This window comes from Dendrobium catenatum, unplaced genomic scaffold, assembly GCF_001605985.2.
Source record: "Dendrobium catenatum unplaced genomic scaffold, ASM160598v2 fragScaff_scaffold_651, whole genome shotgun sequence".
Taxonomy (NCBI): domain Eukaryota; kingdom Viridiplantae; phylum Streptophyta; class Magnoliopsida; order Asparagales; family Orchidaceae; genus Dendrobium; species Dendrobium catenatum.
In genome coordinates, this window is record NW_021319113.1 from 1,606,611 (window position 1) to 1,629,062 (window position 22,452).

General features: G+C 35.1%; 1 protein-coding gene across 1 annotated transcript in view; it reads left to right on the plus strand.

Moving 5' to 3' along the window:
- LOC110115252 (uncharacterized protein At4g33100) overlaps positions 1–18,185 on the plus strand; it is a 32,207-nt gene extending 14,022 nt beyond the window's left edge. Inside the window, exon 3 of the mRNA XM_020848442.1 lies at positions 17,873–18,185. Within this exon, the coding sequence (XP_020704101.1) occupies positions 17,873–17,980 (108 nt within the window). The 3' untranslated portion in view covers positions 17,981–18,185. The remainder of the gene's footprint in view (positions 1–17,872) is intronic.
- Positions 18,186–22,452: the final 4,267 nt, after the last annotated feature.

The following is a 22,452-nucleotide window of genomic DNA, read 5'->3' on the forward strand; positions in this document are numbered from 1 at the left end:
TCCATTCCCCCACCATCCGCTTTAAGTGAAAGATGGTGAAATTTCAAATCTTAAATATCAAACCTTCAAATTCTCAATCCTTTCAAAATCTTCAAATTTTCAAATCCTTAATGCCCATTGCTGCTACTATATGCCAGATAACACGTATTCTCTACGTATCTGATTGACGACTAGTCTTAATTGAAAGTTCTCTCTCATTATCGGGAGGAGTAATTAACTATAGGGGCTTGCGCCTATAGGAAACCAGAACTCAGATCATAAAGTCCTCGCAAAATGAGGGCGAAATCTCTGGGTAGTGTCTTATCTACAAACTCATCTGTCTTCCAAAATTTACCCCGGAACTTAATTCTGTTAAAACTCCATCGCCGAGTAAAAGAAGAATGAGCGGAGGCCGGGGCCGAATTTTCGGAGCCCACATATCATCAAGAATTCTGACTTTGTTACCATTAACTGCCTTCCATCTAATAATATGTTTAAGATGAATAGCACCATCCACCAACATATGCCACATAGCCGAGGATCCTTGTTTGATTTCCGCATTCCAAACATTCTTCCCATACTTTGCAATAATATTTCTGTTGAATAATGAAGAAAGATTTTAGATGAAGTTCCAAGCCAACTTAGCTCTTAAAGAGCCAAATTTGCTTACAATAGAATGAATACAACACCCTCCCAACATTTTTGGTTTGCACATTTCATCCCATGCAACATAATGAAGCCAATTCCTTCCTTTATCCTTATGCCAAATGAAAATTTTCAAGATCCACTAACACACCCTTTGGCACCAAAGAGTGAGTAGATAAAAAAATTGGAAGCGATAAGAGTGATGTTTTAATCAGTAAAATTCTTCCTGGCAGAGAAAGGCATTTATTTCCCCATGCATTAATGCTTTCCAATGCATGATCAATAATTTCCTGAAAATCAGAAGATTTCAGTCTTTTCAATACAATTTTTACTCCAAGATATTTCAATTCTTTGACAATTCTAAAACCAAAACTCTTGGATATTCTCCTCTTTCTTACAACATCAACCGAATTCCCAAACATAATTTGAGATTTCTTTGTGTTAACTTTTTTCCCGTCCAACCACATAAATCATGTATAATATCTTTCATATTCTTAACTGCTCTATGAGAAGCATTTGAAAAAAGAAGCACATCATGAGCATATAATAAACTTGAAATGTTTTCAGGTTGCGGTGCAATTTTAATACCCAACTCATAACCTAGATCAAATTTGAGAACACATTATAAATAGATATGGAGATAAATGACACCCTTTGTCTAAATCCACTCTTAGCCTTGATCAATTTAGACATTCTTCCATTGATAAGAATAGAAAATCTAGTGTTTTTTCACACATTCAACAATTAGATTGGAAAACCTTATAGGAAATCCAAATTAATTCAATGATTTAACTAAAGCCAACTAGCCCATACTATCATAGGCTTGCTCCATATCTATCTTAACAGCCATAAAACCCTTCTTAGAGTTAGAAAATTTGAATTTGTTAAAGATTTATTGAGCTAAAAGGCAATTGTCAGACATCTCTCCCCGAAATGAATTCAACTTGATATTCAGAAATAATTTTGGAAAGACACCACTTCAATCTATTCATTAACATTATTGCTACCACCTTATAGATTGTTTGAAACAAACTAATTGGCTAAATTGAAATGGTTCAATGGGATTTTTCACTTTGGGTATTAATACAATTAGTGTATCGGTCCATAAAGAATTCATCTTTTCCGTTTTAAAAAACTATTAATAGCTCTCCAAGTATCATCTTTAACTATATTCCAGAAAAAATTTTCAAATTGATGCAATAATATCGTCAATTCCAGGGGATTTGTTGTTGGCCAATTGATGCATTGCTTCATAGAACTCCTGAAACGAAAATTCTGCATCAAGATTATTAACATAATCAGCATTGCTAATTCTCTGATCCTCACGGGCCTCAGGCCAACCCGTCAGTTTACACTTCCTGGCCTTACATTTCTTTTTCAAATAGTAAAAAAAAAATTAAAAAACATCTTCAATTTCCACATGATCTTCAACCAAATGCCCATTTCCATCTTTAATTTGCTTGATCAAATTGCTATTCTTTTTAACTGAAGCATAATTGTTAAAGAATTTAGAGTTCGAGTCTCCTTCATCAATCCACTTCACCTTAGCTCTTTGGTTCCACCATTTAGCTAACCGATTCAAAGTCACATTCAATTCATTCACTTTCATCCTAAGCAAATTTATAAAATCTGAAGAAAAACCAGAAGCCTCAGTTTCCTTCAGCTGGGGCTTAAAAATTTCAGATTTTAGCTCTTCTTTTAGCTCATTTAAGTTCTTCAACTTATTTTTATTCCAGAAATATAAAGCCTTCAATGACCCCTTCATTTTTCTATGGAGTACTTCAGCATCATCCCCAAAATCTGATTTTCTTCAGGATTTCAGAACCACATTCCAAGCCACTGGATAAGGCTTCCATACATCTTCAAATCAGATGAACTTCTTATGCGGATGAGGGATGTCACTTATTTTGAAAATAAGTGGGCTATGATCCGAAGCAACTATTGCAAGATGCCTAATCATCACAAATGGAACACATTGGATTGCAGCAGAATTGAGCAAACATCTATCCAACCTTTCCTAGATTCTTGATGTTTCTTATTATTATACCAAGTAAATCTTGGTCCAATCACACCTACATCATGAAAATCCTTATTAGTCATAAAAGGCTTCATCTCTTGAGGCCTTGAGAGAATATGAATCTCCTCCCCTCTCTTATCTTCTCTAGAAAGCAAACAATTGAAATTCCCACCCACAATAGTAGAAATATTAGAGGAATAAAGTCTCTGAATGCTATCCCATAACCCTCTTCTAATATGCAAATCCTTATTACCATAAATCGTAGTTGCATTCCACACTCCAATATTAGGGATTTGAATAGAACCACACAAATTGAGAAGAGCACTCAGTGAAATCAAAAGAAACCTCCACCCTATTCCATAAGACAATAATCCCACCTGAAGTGCCCACAACTGGATAATGAAAAAAATCCCAATCATCCCCAATAATCCTATTAATGTCCCTCCTATCAATACAAGAAAGCTTAGTTTCCAATAACCTAATAAAAAAAACATTATTGTCTTTAATAATTTTTTTAAGATATAGAGAAGCCTCTCCTTTTTATCCCCTCTACAACTCCAAAAAAGAAAAGATGACATTTAAGAAACAAAAGGGGAACCATTCCCGCCTCCATGACTCGTCTTCACTTCACCTTTTCTTTTCCTAGGAATTTTTTCAATAGGTCCTAAGGATTTAAGTTCTTTCAAGCATTTTTGTGTTACACTTGAAGAGTTTAAAGCCTCATTGTATAAAATTGTTGATTTTGAACTCATCTTGCTTTCAGAATTTAGATTGAAGGCAGCACTGTTGAAGTCTGACCCAGCATTCTACTGAGACTTTAGCCCATCCACGCTTTTCTCATCTTTTTCCAGAATACCCATAATTTTGTCTCCATATTTTTTATCAACAACCACTTTCTGAATTTCCATACCATCATCAGGAACTCCATCATCAAGGACACCATCAACTACAACAACACATGCCATAGAAATTGAATTTACGATCTTATCAGCTTCACGGTCTTCCAGATTTTCTTCAGTAGCAAACTCTTCACTAACATTAGACAATACATTTAACTTATTGTCATTAGGTCCAGATAAACCAAAACTGGAATCATCATCTGAGCATTTGGCTGTAACAGACTCAACACCAAGCATACCTAGATGAGAACTTGCAGACATTGAATTAAGATTATTAACCACCGATTTTTGAACATAATCTGATTGTTTAGATAGGTTTTTAACATACTGCTTAACAACCACTTTCTCAGGATTTTTAAAATGATTAGAATCTGTACTGTTGAAACCAGATTTTTGAAAATTCTTATTCAACCAGACATTTCTTCTTCTATTCCTTAACTTTACATACATCCAAGGGCCATATTCAACTTCATTATGCAGTACTGAAGCATTATCATTTGCTTTTCAATAAATTTCCTCAACTGTGTTGTCATTAGAATTATGAGCTGCTTTATTAAGATTTTCCAGGCACACATCAGCATTATGACCAATCTTACCACAACTAAAACATAATGAGGAAATTTTCTCATATTCAATTTTCTGAAAAAATTTTTCATTCATTCCTTCTACCCTAACCCCATGAGGTAGTTTATAATTCAAATTTAAGCATACACAAATTCTAGCAAACTCCCTTCTTCTCCATTTAAACATATTACCATCTAATAACATGGGAGACCCTACTTTTGATGCAATCTTAGCAATATTAATTTCATCCAAAATTGTAATGGTAAATGAGGCAAACAAATCCAAATTGGAGAAGTTAATCCTTTCAAAGATACTTGAGAAAATTGAGGTGTCCATTTGTCAATATCAATAATGTGTCAACCCACATACCAAGGACCATCACTCAGAACTTCTTCCATAGCTTCATTAGACTGAAATGAACATAAAATCCAATCTAAACCAAGAGATGTTAAATGAAATCCACCAAATCTGCCCCATTGTCGCCTTAGTTCAATACTAAAAACTGAAAATGGGATGTTTTTACCAAAAAACTTTAACTATAAGAGTGTTTTTCAACACATTGACATTTTCAGCTTCCTTCATTAAGTCTAACAACATTTTACTCTTACAGTTCATAATCAAGGCCAAGATGATTAATTTTGATGTGATGTGTTTTACTCCAGGCATTCATAAATAGAATTTTCTGAACCAAATTCTCAGGCTCAGAAATTCCAACAAAAACAGAAGAAACATTAACTTTATTCTTCAACGGATTTTTTTGTAAATTCATCATCAACTAAAGGAAGTTTATCCACATGAGCAGGCGAATGAAATTCATCACGATTTACATCCAAAATAACCTGATTAGTAAATCTATTAACTTTCAATTTGAAACCTGAAGAAGTGAAAGTTTCCAGATCATTGATATTCGATTCTAAACCAGAAATTCCAAGCTTCAATGATGCAGATTGGGCATCTACCTTCCACAGGTGTCAATCTGGGAGGATTTAAACAAGCACCTTCTTGAATAATCAGAGGTGTCTGTTTGAATTGATAATCACGATCATTACCACGAAATATTGAAACTTGCCTCCAGAATTAATCGAACGATTCAAATCCTTAAATTCTCTCGATGAAAACAAAGAATGGGTTGGCCGATCACCAGAAATCAATGATCGGCGACCCTCCGCCGCCATAAAAAAATTCAAAATACCGGACCTTTGCCGCCATAAAAAAATTCAAAATACCAGACTTTCTCTCACTAGAATTCAGGATTTTCTCTCACTAGTGCTCTTTTATTCCCCAACCTATGGGATAGAGCAAAATTTTTTTTTTCTTTAATTATTTAAATGCATCAAATAATATGAAATGTTATGTTTAAACACTCCACAAATGTTTAAGGCCAGTTTTCAATGCCAGTTTTCAAATTAAATAATTGATATATCAATCATTTTAATTATTAAAAATAGAAAAATAAATTAAATAAATTTTAAAAAATTAGGTTAAGTCCCCAAACAATGAAACATGCATCTGAAATATATGCCATGACCATGATACCAGCAGGGGGAAATTTAGAATTTTATTCCTAACATCCTCGTAGAGAATGACTCTTAACAAGGATTTGATCAATTAAAGGGTTTAGGTTAAGATACATATGATATGCGCCTTAGGGATATTTTTGATATTTCAAGGATTTTGGATCAAACAATGGCCAACAAAGGTCGACCATGGGTATGGGCTAAGTCATATTTACTCTTAGAGGATCTTGAGTTATTTTGACTCAAGTCTAAGGTCTAAAGATTTAGATTGACCTTGGATGACCAAAAGGAAGGTTATGGGTGCTTTGGATATTTGGGTAAACTAATAGTTGACTTTGGTTAAAAAGTTTGATCATGGACCAATCTTATCTTTAAATTGTCCAAGAATGATCTTGGACCAATCAAAGTCAAAAGTAGTGTTTTTTAATTATGTTTTGGTCTTTAGATTAGACTTTCGTATCATTTTAAGGTTTTGGTCAAATATGAGTAGATTATGGTTAAAGGGGTTTGACCATTTGTCAACCTTAGGTGAAAATACAACAACAACAACAACAACATTAGACCTTTATCCCACTACATGGGTCGGCTACATGAATCATTTTTCTTCGTTGGTCCTGATAAGAGTCAAATTCTCATTTAAATCTAATAATGAAAGGTCATTTCTAATATTATCTAACCAAGTCTTTTTAGGTCTACCTCTACCTTTCTTAATATAGGCCAAATATAATACATCTACTCTCCTAACAGTGTCATTGGAAGGCCGCCATTTTACATGAACAAACCATCTATGGAGACTCTCTCTAATCTTATCAATCACTTGAGCTACTCCAACCTTTTCACGGATATGCTCGTTTCGTATCTTGTCTTTAGGAGTAAATTCTCTTATTTGCCTGAGCATCCTCATCTCAACAACGCTTAACTTAATACTTGGGTGAAAATACTCCTTAGTATAAATGTATGAAATCCTTTTAAATAAGGTGTTGATTTTTTTTATCATTGATTGTTTCCCTAAGACAAATAAAAGTTGAAAAATTGAGCTGGATAGATAAATTCATTAATTAATAGTTTAAAGCAATGTTGACACAAGTTGTTTAAAGAACTACAAGATCTTGGACCGGTGAAAGATCAAACTAGGAGGACTACTGATCTCAGAATGAAGAACGAATTGAGGAGTTCTTCCCAAACATCTCAGTGATATGATACTCGAAATTCTCATTGCAAGCAGTAAAGTTGAAAGATACATAAGGTTGGAAATTTTGTCCAAAGAATTTTCCATATCTTTTGCTTGGTACCTCATCATTGGTAGTTGGAAAAGACATCTAAAATACCTATTATTGTTTCACATAGGTGTTTTGAGATTGTCCGGTTATCTTTGTAATTTTCTTTTGATTATCTTTTTTAGCTTCTTTTTTATTTTGGCTTTTTTATTTTTAAACTTATTATATTTGGTTATGAGATCGTTACTGGATCTTATTCTCTAACCGGATGGGAACTCTGGGATACTAACCAACCCTTGGGTTGTTTCAAACTTTGGCATCCCCTGCATCTCAACGGTTTCAAAATAGGAAACAGTGGGTTTCATTTCAAAAATAATAAGTTTAATGTTAACAAAATTTCTTTCAATAAGGATCCTTTTAAGCAAGGATCTATTAGTTTTCTTCCTAGTTTGTATTAGATTGTTTCTTCTTTCTTATTAATGCAAATTTGCATTCTCTAAAAAAAAAAAGCAATGTTGACAATTTTTTTTTTTTTTTGTCGATTGTTTTTAGCCATGATACTTGCAAGGATTTCTGGAAGACTATCAAATGTAGCATGCAACCAAAAATCATTCGATAGTGATTCAGCTAAAAAATGAGCTTCACTATATCTCAATGAAACTATAATCCATGAATCAATGACTATTTGAAATCAAAATTAGTATATAACATAGCTATAGTTAGCTTCCAAAATTTTCGTAAAGATACCATCCTATGTCTTGAATTTCCTATCTTGTTTGATGTAGCATCAAGATAAAGACCAAAGAAAAGGTAATAAGTCAACACTCTACATTAAGATTAGGGCTGTTTATCATATTTAACTCGCCATGCAAGGCAATAGACGACCCATAATTCTCTTAATATAAGGGGATAATAATTAAGAAGTTTAATTTAACGTCTCTTGATTGGTAGATGGGCTATTTAGGTTAATTAGGCAAAATTCTTTATAAATTGCTTTATTTCATTGCCCCTCTACCTATCTTTTAAGGCCAATCCAATTTTTCATGTATTTGGAAGCATTAAATTTCTTTGATTTATCTTATTTTATTTTTCTTTATATCAAGACTAATCATCAATCCATATAATAATATTTTATTGGATTTTAAGATTTTTTAAAGTTATTTAGACTTGGAAAAGACTTATAAATAAGATGTTGCTTTATACTTTTTTATTCATTGAATAAAAAGAGTTTTTCAATAATTAGTAGATGTCTAATATTGTCCTAGACTTTCATGATGACACAATTTAGTCCCTCGACTATTAGAAAATATTCCACTTAAGGCAGAAAATAATTGTTAAAATTAACCCCAATAGTTAAATATAATTGTATTTTAGGTTTTATAATGTATGTGAGATTATATTATTTTTTATGTATATTTTTTTATCGTATTAAAAAAATAATAATAATGGAAATTAACCAACTAAATAACAAGAGTGAATAATTAATAAATGTGGTAAAATTTTGTTATAATTTTTGTATTTATTTTAATATGATAAATGATAAAATATATAAACATAATAATATAATCTCACATACACCCTAATACTTATAATGCCCTTACATTCAACTATTTAGGTTTACTTGAACTGTTACTTTTGACTTTGGGACCAAATTGATATTATTTTCTGATAGTTGGGAGACTAAATTGGGGGCATCATAAAAGTTGGATACTACATTGGGCATTTAATAATAGTCAGGTGAATATTTTGGGCTTGTAATCGAATAAAATTATTTTTGCTTGTGCAAATTTTGTATAGAAAGATTTGATGTTTGCTTTATTGTTTAATAATGCTTGGTAACTGATCTTGTAGAGCTTTGGTGAGTCTTTAATTATGTTTTCTTATCCTTATTTCTCTTCTATCTTATCATAATTCTAATCTCCTTTATATAATCTCGAGCCTAGTTTTTCTTAACCCCAAAACCCATCCAACCTCTTCAAACATTAACAAATATTTTATCATGTCTCTCATCACCTTCTAAGGATATAACTTTCTAATAATCCTAAGATATCAAAAATCCCCATATAAAGACAATTTATACTGTGAGAAACTAGATTAAAAATATTATAATTCCTTGCCCATTAATCAATGTATTGAATCCTATTTTTTCTGGTGGATTATGCCGGGTCATACTTTGGGCCACTTGTGGACTAAGAGCTTGAAGGTGAATATGATGAAGCCAAAATACGAGAGGAGTGATAAAATGTGGATTTAGAAAAAATCTTTATTACTCAAGTAGATGTACAAGAATTGTTGATGCGAGGGCTCTATGCTGCAAAGCATAAGCTAAGGATGACACAACATATTTCTTCTTTGAGAAAAGGGGAAAAATCTTCTCTTTCTATACCCCCTCTCCCCTCCTTTTATAGGGCTTAGGAAATTGCAATGAATATGTATGGGACGTAGTAATTATTCTATCCATCTTTGATGTAGTTTGGTCATCTATGATGAGTGATGTGGCGATCTCAATGAGAGATGATGAGAGTAGGATGAGCTCTTGGATCGAGTCGATGTCTGTAGGAAGCTAGTCTGAAGTCACCCGATTGAGGTGAGAGGGGCAAGTAGCATTTGATGTAGTTGGGAGATCAGATCGACGTATAGCGTGAAATCGGCCTGAGGTCACCCTATCGAGATGAGAGGGGAAGAGTAGCATCTTGATGTGTTCTTGTGGTTGATTCAATTGCAAATAATATATTGTTGGGGAGAGATGTGTTGTTAGCTTAACTATTGATTTATCTCGCATTGGAGACTTGATTTTGTCTGATTGAGAGAGAAACACTTCCCTAGTGAAGTGGATGTGAGCTGATGTCAGGAATTTGATTGTCATTGAGGATGATCGGTCATTTCACCCTGCTGAGGGGATGAAGGAGGCGGCTGTTCCAACTGTCCCCACTGTGGGAGGTATGGCCGGAGAATGTGATGGTCATGATAGTTTGATGAATTGTCCTTTTCCTCCCAAGAGTGCATTGGAGAGCATGAGTGAGGCCGCCCTAAAGGAGGTGATTGCATCCTAGCGGATTGGAGTTATTGAGGAGATCATCATTGCTGTTGAAAAGGCTATCAAAGAGGTGGTGAGGAGCAAATTGTGAAAAAAATTGTTGAGCTACCATTTGCTTCTTTCTCGTATTCCTTGTTCAAGGATCTCATCCTTCCACTGGAGTGAATTTTGTTGGAAGAAATTATAAGGAGATTGTAATCCTCAAGTCGGCAACCAAATCCAAGCATGTGGACGAGCCCGTTGTTGGCAGAGAGGGAGTCGTTGCTGCAGGAGACAATGATATGGGAGTGTGGAGACCCCGTAGAATGATCAATTGTTAGCCTTTTGGAGTCACATAAACTTGATGGAAGTTTAGTAGTGTATGATGCTCAGTCAGACTAAATAGTACATTGACTATCATATTCATTTTCCATCCATATCTCAACCTGTTAACATCCATTCTTTTAAAAAGAAGATCAGGATGGTACTTGACATTTTTGCATGAATTCTATAGCCCTTAAAATACTTACCATTCAAGCTAAATTTTTTATGCCGATAGTATAGGAATTTTTATATGAACTACAATCATTTTTTTTTTCAAACTTTATTTTTGTTCTGCCGCTCAACAAGTTAGGATCCATCCTAAAAAAAAAAATCTTAATCAAACTATTACTAACAGTTACCTTGAATTTCTTTCACTCTCTGAGTCTTTTTTTTCTCTCAACCTTGAGGACTAGATTTTTTTCCATGGCAGTGGAAGTGTTAGATATCAGTATATGGGATTAGATCCATATATCAAATGTGAAGAAGGGGCTACAAACATTAGAGTCTACCAAAAAAGAAGAACACTCCAAAATTGTCAAGATTGATAGCATAGAAAAAATGGCTTACAAATATGTAATTAGCTTTACATTATTTTGACTCTTTTAGTGAGGTAGACCAAGTATATCTATTTTGTTTGAAGTCATGTATTTGGTAGACCATGACTATCTTATAAATTTTCCCTACCCAAGTAGTATAAATAGGCCATATTGTAATCATTCTGTATGTAATGAATAATTTCTGATTTTCTATCTCGCCAATATCTCTTCTTTCTCCTCTTCATTTCTTCGAGTCTACACCTACTTGAAAGGTGCCTTCCCCTTCTTGATATGGATCAAGAAGCATGTCAAGTACATTAAAACTTGATTATGTCCTATGGATGGTGGAAGCTGACTTTATCGAAAATATGTTAGCCACAAATAGACTTGCGTGTTTTTAAGCATGAACAACTAGAGTAAAATATGCATCAGTAAAAAAAGTAGGTAAAATTAATGTTGAAGAATTGAGAGTTAAAAGTAGTAAAAAGGTTATATGGATTGAAATTGTGAACGGCAGCCATTTTTGATCGTGGGGGAGTTGAGGTTCGTCAGCCTCAGATATCTGGTGGTGGTAATCTTCTTCCTGATCGTCGGTGGAGAGTAGAAGGTCCTCTGGTTTTTAAAGAACCGAAGGTTCCTGAATTGAAGTCTTGTTCTCCGGTATCTGGAAAGGAAAAATTGGTTGTTGAAGGAGATAAGTCCAGAACTCCTTTATTGTGTAATGACGTTTCATTATCACATAGACTTAGTATTGGTGAGGAGGCTTCTTCTTCGGATGTTAATATCATCGTGAAGAGGTTCGGGGATGTGGGTGATACGGATGTTACAGAAACTAAGGGTATTGAGAAGGCATCTTCAAACGTTTGTATTTTTGCCCAAGAAGAGGCCAAGAAGAATCGCTTAGGCAAGGACAGTGTTGATTTAAATCATTGGATTAAACTGCAGAATATCAAAATCAATTTTGAGAAAGACTCATCTATTTTATCTGAAGATGGGTTAGCGGTTAAGTTGTTTGAACCAAATATTAAAGCCAATTCAAAGCAGTTGCAGTTTTCAATAGTTGTGAAGGTGTTTGGGAGTAATGTTTCGGTGCAGATGATTGCTCGAGAATTGCGTAGGCAGTGGACGCAATTTGGTAAATTTCATCTAACCATTCTTGGGTTAGGTTGGGTGCTTTGCTCTTTCTTTTCTTTCGAAGCCATGGATAGTGTTTTATCAGGAGGTCCATAGTTTGTGAACGGACATGTGGTTAAAATGGACAAGTGGAGTACTGATTTCGCTGCTACTTCTTTAAAAGGATTGACATCTCCAGTTTGGGTTAGGATGCCTTACTTACCGTTGTATTGTTGGGATGAAGTAAACATTACTCGGATTGCTTCTATGGTGGGAACTCCGTTAATGATAGACGGAAATATGTTCCAATGGGCGTGTAGAGAGTTTGCTCGCGTCTGTGTACGTATGGAATTGGACAGGCAGTTTCCATTGGCCGTGTGGGTGGAAGGAGTGGGAGGCAGATTTTTCCAAAAGCTTGAATATGAAAAAATTTCAACATTGTGTTTTAGTTGTGGGAAAATTGGTCATCAGATAAAAGAATGTGAGTAGAAGTTTGCTTCAGAGGAAATATGTAATGAGGAGAAAGTTATGGAGTGGAGTAGAAAGGAGGTCAATGTTCCAAATAAGGTTGATGAAGTTAATACTTATTATGGGCCGTGGATTCATGTAAATCGGGTTAGAAGAAAGTTTGACAATGTTAACAGAAGAAAATTTCGATCAGAAGCAAGCTATTCCAAATCAGAAGCAGGCTATTCCAGAAGTTGGCTATTCTTCTTTGGCTGAGAAAAATTTGGCTCAAGACGGCAGGATGGATGTCTGTGAGGAGGACGATTGTAGGGTTCAGCAACCAGTTAGTGTACCAGAAGTTGCTTCTGATTTACAGAAAATTCTGAACGGTAAAGAGCTGGAAAATATTAAGAGGGTTGATACTATTGTTTGTTCTGGGAATCAGACAAGTCAGGTTTGTAGTGATAATATTTTTCTTATTGACAATAAATTTCAGTTGCTAGACAAGGTGGAAAAGGTTGCAAAGGTGAGTCAGTTGGCGGACTGGTTCACCGTGGAGGACTATCATGAGGGGAAATCTATGACAAGGGGTAAGATATATCCAAAGCCTTTGAGAAACAGGTGGAGAATGTTTCATTTAATATGAAATTCAAGCTGCAGAAAGAATTGAGACCAAGATTTCTTCTATTGATGCTATGGATGTCAAAATGTTTATAGGAAATAAGTGCGAGTGCTTTCAAGTCCCATCAGATGGGCTCTCTGGTGGTATTTTGGTTTGTTGGAGAGCTGATGTTGCCTCTTTTTCAGTGGTTTTCTCTTCTTCTCAGGTGATAGTTGGTGAATTAAGTATTAATAAAAAGGATACTTGGTTGGTGGCTACAGTTTATGGAAGCTGTGATGTTTATTGTAGAAGACAGCTTTGGAGCTGTTTGGAAAATTTAGCAGATAAATCTATTCCTTCTATTATGGGAGGGGACTTCAACTGTGTTCTTTCTCAAGATGATAAAAGAGGTGGTAAGAAATTTTTCTTCTCGCAAGGTGCTCAAGATATGCAAGCTTTTATGAGAAATTGTGATTTACATGAAGTTGAGTTTGTTGGGCCAAATTCACTTGGTGTAATAATAAGACTGGTTCAGCGAGAATTTTAGAGAGGTTGGATCGTTGTCTTATTAACTCTAGTGCTTTAATAAAACTGAAATTACCTATGGTAAGGCATTTGGCGAGAGTAGCTTTGGATCACTGTCCCATCAAGATGAAGATCTCTTCTGTTGAGTTTCGGAATAATAAGAAGTTGAGATATGAAGATGTTTGATCTTTTTACCCTGCTTCCTATACAGTTGTGGCTCATTCTTGGAGGAAGTCTGTTGTTGGAAATGAGGCTGAAGCTTTGAATAAAAAGTTTTCTAGAGTCTTGAAGGCGTTGTTTTATTGGAGTAAAGCCAAACACAAACATTTAAATGAGTTAAAGAACAAACTCAAAGTGGAAATTCTTAAGCTACAGGAGGAAGAAGCTTGCGGCAAGGGAATTTCTGATTCTAATCTGGTTCTGTTGAAATCAAAGGTTGGAGAACTTAATTCGACACTTGGTCGATTATGTAGGTGGTGGAAACAAAGATCGAAAGTGTCTTGGATGGAAGCAGGGGATACTAATTCCAAGTTTTTTCACTTCTATGCATCGGCCAGGAGTAGTAATTGGATAAAGCTGGTTAAAGACAACAATGGGTTGCTGGTTGAAAATAAAGAATTGGTGGAACAAATTTTCCTACAGTTTTTTCATAAGAAATGGGAAAAACGTTTCAGCTATTTAAATTCCTGGCCTGCGGTGTCTTCACGGCTCTCTGATTCAGATAGAGATTTGTTAAGAGGGGAATTCTCTGAGGAGGAACTGGAGCAGGTAATTAAACATTTAAGAGGTAATATAGTGCCAGATATGGATGGTATAACCTATTCTTTTATTAAAAACTACTGGTGGGTTATTGGTGATGATGTGTGGTATGCTATCAAATCTTTTTTTACTCTTGGGGAGTTATGTCCTATTTGGAAAGAAACAAATATAGTTTTGATTCCTAAGACTAGCAATCCCTGCTTACCTTCTCACTACCGTCCCATTAGCCTTTGTAATTCTATTTACAAAGTGGTGGCTAGCATTCTGCTGAATAGGTTCAGTGGTCTTCTTTCTAAGTTGGTTTCGGGAGTTCAATTTGCCTTTATTAAAAATAGATCTATGTCTGAGCAGATTTTGCTTGCCCAAGAGATTTTCCATAAGATGAGATTCTCTAGTGCAAAAAAAGGTATGGTTTGAAAGTCGATATGGAACAAGCCTACGATAGTATGAGTTGGGATACTTTATGCCAAGTTCCTGAGAGGGTTGGCTTTCATGAGAAATTTTTGAATCTCATTATGGAGTGTGTTAAGAATCCTAAATTCTCTATTATGATAAATGACACAAATTCTGAGTGGATTGTAGGCAGCAGTGGATTCAGACAAGATTGTCCACTCTCTCCTTATCTTTTTATTTTGTTTGTTCAGCTCTTATCTGATGCTTTTGATCAGAATGGAAAGGGTGTAGGAATTAAGTGGCTCCGACTGCGCCTTTGATTTCTCATTTAATGTATGCAGATGATGTGGTGGTCTTTTTTGATGCTAGCTGGTATAGTTTAAAGATTATTAAGAGAATTCTCTATGACTATTGCAAGTGGACTGGACAGAAGATCAACTTGTTGAAGTTTTTGATCATGTTTGGCAATGCTGTGAGGAGGAGAAGAGGTGTAAGTTGGCAAAAAAAATGGGCTTCAGGAAGGTAAATGAGATGGATTACCTTGGGGTGAAATTAGTGTTGAGGAGAGAAGGTATTTTCAGATTTCCAAAATCTTATGGCTAAAGCTGTTAATAAGCTGAATATGTGGGGAAATAAATTTATCTCTCAAGCTGGAAAGCTTACTTTGCTCAAATCTTCATTTCTTACTTTACCCCTTTTTTATCAGCTCATTCTCTAATTCCTATGAGGTTTTTAAATGACTTTGATAGAATGTGCAAAAATTATTTGTGGCATAATAACAAGGGTAAATTTGGTCTACATTATGTTGCTTGGAATATAATGTGTTTTCCAAAATCGAAAGTTGGCTGGGGTTTACAGTCGGTTGTTGATAAGATTGAACCTTTGAGAGCCAAGTTTTCTTGGAGCCTCATTTCAAATCCAAATTCTCTGCTTAATAGGTCTTTGATTGCTAGATATGGGAATGATCCTTGGAATGTGGATAGGAGAAAATGTCATTCTCCTACTTGGAAAATAATTTTACAAGGTGCTGAAGCTTTACATCCAGCGATCAGATGGAGTATTGGAACTAGTTTGAAAATCAGAATGCTGAAGGATACTTGGATTCTGAACAGGAAGATTGAAAGATGGCCAGTATGTGGATGGCTCTATATTGGAGGAAGAAAGGATTTCTGATTTTATTAAAGATGGAGCTTGGGATGTGGAAAAACTGAGAGGCAAATTTGGTGTTATGATGGTAGAGCTTATTCTTGAAATTCCTATTAATAATGAATTATATGAAGATCGTGCAGAGCTGCTGTACAGTTGTTCCGGTAAAACTATCTCTTCTCTTGCTACAGAGAAGTTGTTTGTTGATGCAGAAGATGATGACTATCTGATTTGGTTGAAAAAGGTAAAACTAAGGCCCCGAGTTGAGTTTTTCTGGTGGAGACTAAAGTTTGGAGCTATTCCTTCCATGACTTTTTTATTCTACAGAAGATTGGCAAACTCTGAGAGCTGCCCGAGAGGCTGTCTAGGTATTGAAGATATTCATCATGTGGCTGTTAATTTGGAGAAGTTGGTTCAGGTTTTTGCTGTCCTTGCTAAGTGGGGTTTTCTTTTTCCTGAGATAAATTCTTTTGAGAGTTGTTTGTTGTTTCTACAGCAGTGTTCTCGTCAGCATCCATGCATTCTTGGGAAATTTGTATTGTTTGGTTGTTTTTTTTATGTTGGCAGAGCAGGAATAAGGCTGTTCATGGTGGATTGGAGGATTGTGCTTCTTATCTAGCTGCTAATGCAGTTATCTTTGCTTCTGCCTCTTTTAGTTTTGATCACATCTGGGAAAGTTGGGATGCTAATCAGCTTATGAAGCTGTCTTGCAAATCTTGGTATTCCCCTCCTCCGGGATGGATCAAAGTTAACTTGGATGCCTCTTTATCAACCTCTAATATGGCAGGCATAGGTGGCGTTCTACGTGACAACAAATGGTGGTTCATAAGTGCTTTTGGGATCATCATGGTTCATTGGGACTGCTCACATTTGGATATTCTTTTTGTTTCTTTTCTGGGTAAATTCATACAAAATTGAATGTATGATTGGAAAGGCATTATCATTGAGGGTGATAACTTGAATGTTATCAAATTCTTTCAGAATACCATGAATAAGATGGAAATTGAGGCAGGGAACTTGAATTCGAAGGATTTCCTCTGTCTTAGAGATTTCAACCAAGTTATTTTTCAGCATGTGAAAAGAGACTGTAATAAAGCTGCTGATATGTGTGCTAAGATAGTTATTTCTGCTATTTTTTTTTTGGATTCTCTCATTTATAATAATATTCCTCCTCCTTTTTTAGCTTTATTAAAGGAGGAATTTAGTTGTTTGTAGTTTGTTTCTAATAAATTGCTTTGGCATCTTCTCAAAAAAAGATTGAAATTGTGAATTGTGTTGAAAGATTTATGTATAATAGATTTAATATCTCATCTAGCATCAACTGTGGATTAATGAGGAATGAGTGTTAATGAATTCAATCCAAATATTCAAGATAAGATCGACAGTTATGTCGCTAAAATTGTTCTGCTTTTATCCAAGAAGCTATGCACGTTTGTAGGATTTTTAAGCTTTCATTGGGCATATTCTTTGCGATCTTTTGTACTGTTTAAGTTCTTAGTTGTGGGGTGCGATGCTTGATGATTTGATTATCTCATCTTTTAATTGATTTCATTAAATAACAGCTTGAGACCAAGATAAGTCATGTTTACATAAGTAGATTACTTTATCATGGCTAAGGAGATCCCAGATTTTAACTCTGGTCTTTTTCATTCTATCTGATGTAATACTCATTTCCGGTGTTAAAACTATACATATGAATAGAGTTGGCTAGAATTCATTTCCTCTTTGCAGTGGACTCAATGTTAATGATATGAAAGAATATCTCTATTTCATCACATTGCTTTGTCTTTATCTTGACTTTATCGGGGCTGATGGGTTGTGCTTGTACAAGAGTGAAGCGTTTCTCTTAATGCTTATCACTTCCCTTTTTTTTTCTTATAGACACTTTTTCTCTTCTGCTTCGTGATGATTCTAAGTTCTAAGGATGAAGTCGGTCTTATGAAGAATCACATCATAATCCTTTTTTAATATCTTTCCTTTTTATTGTTTTTTGATTCTCTCGTTATCCATGTCTTTATTTGTTATGTACTTATGTTAAGACATGCATTAACTCTTCATATTCTGAACTTTTTGAGCATGCTTGTAAGCTATATACATTCTTTGAATATCAATCATACTTGTTTCTATTACAAAGAGCTATTTTTTGAGAATTTACTATACTGTTGATTCTACAGGAAAATTTGAAAGAAAAGCATTTGAGGAATATATTACTGGAAGCCGAAGAATCTTATTTTCCTAATAAAGGGCATGATGGCAGTCGAAGTTGTTTTAATCATCAGTGAATGCTACAGGAAATAGGTGCTTATACTTTTTCATTTTCATCTAATTTAATTTGATTATCATAAATTTTTAATATCACAGTTATGTTGAGCAATAGCATCTGATGCCATTCGGTAATTTTTTGTATCTGAGTTGTCAAACTTTTTTTGAGTCAATACAATGACATATCTAAAGCTCTGTTTTTTAATACGACATATATATGGGTTATATGTGTTCTTGTAGGTTTTTCAATTATTAGGGATAAAAGTAGTGACGTTTCTATGAGATTTGCTGCTCTTCTGTAACGCTGGTCTCATAACTTTTTGCTTGATTGTTTGACATCCTCGTGCTCATCATTTTCCTTTATCATTCATATCATGCGTCCCTTCTATTTCTTCCTGCGTTCATTGGCCTTGCAACCCTGCCCTTCAGAAAGAAAGAGCAATAAATTTGAACTAGAAAGATATTCTTATTTTTATTCGAGAACAATTTCTATTGTAATATATCGAAGCGTAGTGGCAAACTCAATAAGTAATGTAAAAATGAATATATTCTTTGATTATTGTAATTATTTGCTGCATTTTAGCTCTCTGAAAAGTGCAGGAGCTAGTAGTTTTTAATCCTGAAATTTATTGAAAAGGGTATTTTACTATAAGTGCATTGGAATTCAAATATAACAGTAAACCAAACAGCTTAAATATAGATAACATTGACGTATGCTAATACAGTGAGACTAAACTAAAATGTAGTATTCAGGCTATAACGCTACATCTAATAGCATTATGATGCCAATAAATATTCTGAGTTTTATTAATTGCTCTGGAGAGGGCTTTTAGCTCCATTTGGATGGTGGAGATGCCAGTAGGCTCTTAGGATTCAATAATCTAAATGCAACCATCTAATGCCAGAAGGCTCTTATTCATATAGATGAGACCTAATAAATCCTTTTCTGCATTGCCACAAATCTCGTCGTCGTCGCCTCGCTCGCTCGTCAAGGTATATCATTCGCCTAACTCTAAAATCTCAAATCCCGTTCTTGACGCTTGTGGCGAGCCGGCGAACCACCTATACGCGCTCTCGTAGCACGGTAGGAGGGAGTCTAGTGCGACATACGGCGAGGTGGGTAAGCCCTATACACGCTCTTGTAGCGTGGTGAGGATGTTACTTAAGTACCTGTACACGCCCTTGTGACGTGGCAGGGAAAACCAATTGTGTTCTCATACGAGTATTTTTGAAGGCCTCATACACGCTCGTGTAGCGTGGTGGGATGAAAGATGTACGGCCTGGTGTCCCCCGACACCTACCATACACGCTTGAGTAGCGTGGTGGGATGGCCTAGTTTTCCGTAGATGCCCCCTACGTGGGGAAGATGCCGGGATACTGCCAAAATTTTGACTGAAGAAAAAAAATTTGAACAAAATGTTTTTGGAGAACTATTGAGCTTATGTGGAATAATTTTTGGAGAATTATTAAACTTAAATGGAAAATTCAAAAAAAAAAAAAATCTATATATATATTCTCCATCAAGAACAAAATCTCATTAAAACAAAAAGTAGACTCATTTTGAGCTTCAAAATTGTTTTCATAGAATATCTTTTAAAGGAGCACAAATTTCAATATAAATATGCTTCTTGTTGCTCTCCATTTCTTTGAAGATTACCATGCATGAATATCCAATCCATGCAAGCGTGATAGTTTAAAATGCACCAAAGTATTTAAAGTTGTGAAGTCTTTGTTATATTGTTCCAATTAAACCAACCACATAGCCATGACTTTCACATATTAAATAAGATTTGCTGTTAACTTTGCATGTTTCATATACATCAACTACAATGAATCATAATTATCTGAATTAAATCTCCATGGCTTCTTGAGGAAGTTGCTATGATTATGATCATAATGAGCAAGGCAATTCTAAATATCATCAATAGTAAGCAAGCATGTGGCAGCACACATCAAACCACTTGCATGGATTGACAAGCATAATAAAAAATAAAAAAAAACAAAGAAAATGAAGGATGAAATGATTTCTGAATTTCAATCAAATTCTCATCACTCTTCTCCAGCTCCAAAGAGGAAGGAATTTAAATAGAGCTTTTAGTTCATGATGGAGATAAAATATCTCTTTGCAAATTTCGTTGGACGGGAGGTTTTGATTTATATGATTATTATGTTTACTTTGAGAATAAACATTAAAGATTAAAATTGAGAATAACTGAATGTGATTGGATTTTTTATCCGTATTCCGAATATAAATGGGGATGTCACCACCATTTTTACAAGCGGACAGAAGGGGTTTCATGACCCCTTTCTGCATTTAAAAATAACTTTTTCAATTTCAATATGATGCACTGAGCAGGTGTTGACATCTCTAAAATGCGTATAACAGCCTTGGGAAGCAAGCGACTGCCTCGAGAAGAGTGCCATCGCCTAGAGAAGCAAGTCACCACATCGAGAAGTGTGCATATTAAATTTTAAAAGCCTAATATACATGCTATTTAATCCCTGATGATGGCCATGTTGAATGTCTATATCAACCGGAGCGGACTACGGCCTCGTTTGATTAGGCTTTTTTTCTCCGTTTCCGTTTGAATACGCCGAAATCAATTAGTATTTACTGTTTGGAATCAAAGCTTAACAATAATTCCTTTTTAATAAATATCGTTTTTTCGGCGGTTACAAATTTTTTTTCGTATCTGCTTCTTCGGTCACAAAACGGAGTTTCAGAAACAAATTATGTCTTTTATAATAAAATCTTAAAAACAGAACTCCTAAACAAACAATTTAAAATTACTTTCAAGTATTAATAAGCACTTTTAAAAATATTATTCAAACATATCTCATTATTGAAACTCCATTTTATTAAACGGCTTTTTCTCAACCTCATTTTCTAAAACTCCTTTTTATGTAAGCATAAACCGAATCAAACGAAGCCTACATTTTCAAATGCCTCCAAATGCTTATAAAATGCAACTATTTTCAAATGGTTACAATAACTCTCCGATGATGACCGTGTTGAATGTTTATATCAACCGGAGGGGACTCTACACCTTTAAATGCATCCAAATGCTCATGAAATGCAATTATTTTCAAATAGCCTCAAAGTTTCCCTGATGATGGCCATGTTGAATGTCTATTTTAACCGGAGGGGAAAATTTCAAAATTAAATCATATTTGGAACAAAATCTCAATAAATTTTATAATATTCAAATAAATTTATTATTCAAAACTTAAAGCAAAAATTCATCCATCATCCACTAACGTTTGTTAAGAATGATAAATTTTAGAATAACTTTAGCTCACAAAGAGCAAAATGTTTAATTGAATGTATCACTATGATTCATTCTCAAATGATTTCTCGCCAACGGGGACGTGGCATGTGCCCTCTGACCGGGTGGTTTTGCTGCAAAATAGCACCACAATATCACGGTTACGGTCAAAGCCCGTATGTTCTCCAATGGTTAAAAGCCCCTTGAATAATAAATCATAGGGTGCACTCAATAAGGCATAAACCTTTCTGTTAGCTAAGGTTGATTAAAATTTGTCTCCTTAAACAAACATCCACCCCTAGTCTATAAGGTACCCTTGGACGAAGCAACCCATCGCTACTGACAAGGATCCTTCTGTCAGGTTGGGTCGGCTACCTCCTCTGACTAAGTAGACTAGGGACCACGATGGCCCGGGACGATGGAACCATAGGATCTTGATCGGGCTCATCATCATCCCCCCACCATCCGTTTAAGGTATAAAAATAATAAATTTATAATTCCAAATTTCATATGCTGCTACTATATGATAGGTATTTCATGCTTATTTAATGACTAGCCTTAATCGAAAGTGCTCTCTTGTGATCGGGAGAGGTAATTAACCATAGGTACTTGCGCCTATGGAAAACCTAGAACCATATTATAAAGTCCTCATAAACTGAGGGAGAAATCTCTGGGTAGTGCTTTATCCCAAACTTCATCTGCCTTCTGAAAATTTGACCTGGAACATCGTTAAAACTCTCCTATGCAATGGAGGCCCGGGCCTAATTTTTGAAGCCCACAGATTTCTGGCGACTCCGCTGGGGATAGGTTTTTCTTTCCATCTTTGGCTAGTCACATATAAGCTATAGTAGTAAACTAAGCACCATAACATATAATCTATAATTGTGGAAAGACCATGCTTATCTAGTTATGTTATTTTATTTTATTGAGTTTTTGCATTTTGAAAGTGTGGGGTAATCTATCAAAACTTTGATCACTGATCCCCATCTTTCATTTGTGCAGAATGGATCTTCAAAATACTCCTTTTACTATGAAGCTTGGGCGTGGAGCAAACATCCGCCTAGCCAACGCTGTAATAAATACTGGAAATACTCGGGCCACTATCCAGTTTGGTGGGTTACAGTTTCTTGCAGCTACTACAATGGCTGCCGCCATTCCTGTGAATGGCATAAACTCTGAAGAGTTTGTTAGGGGACCCATTCTATCAGGACTTCTACGCAAACTGT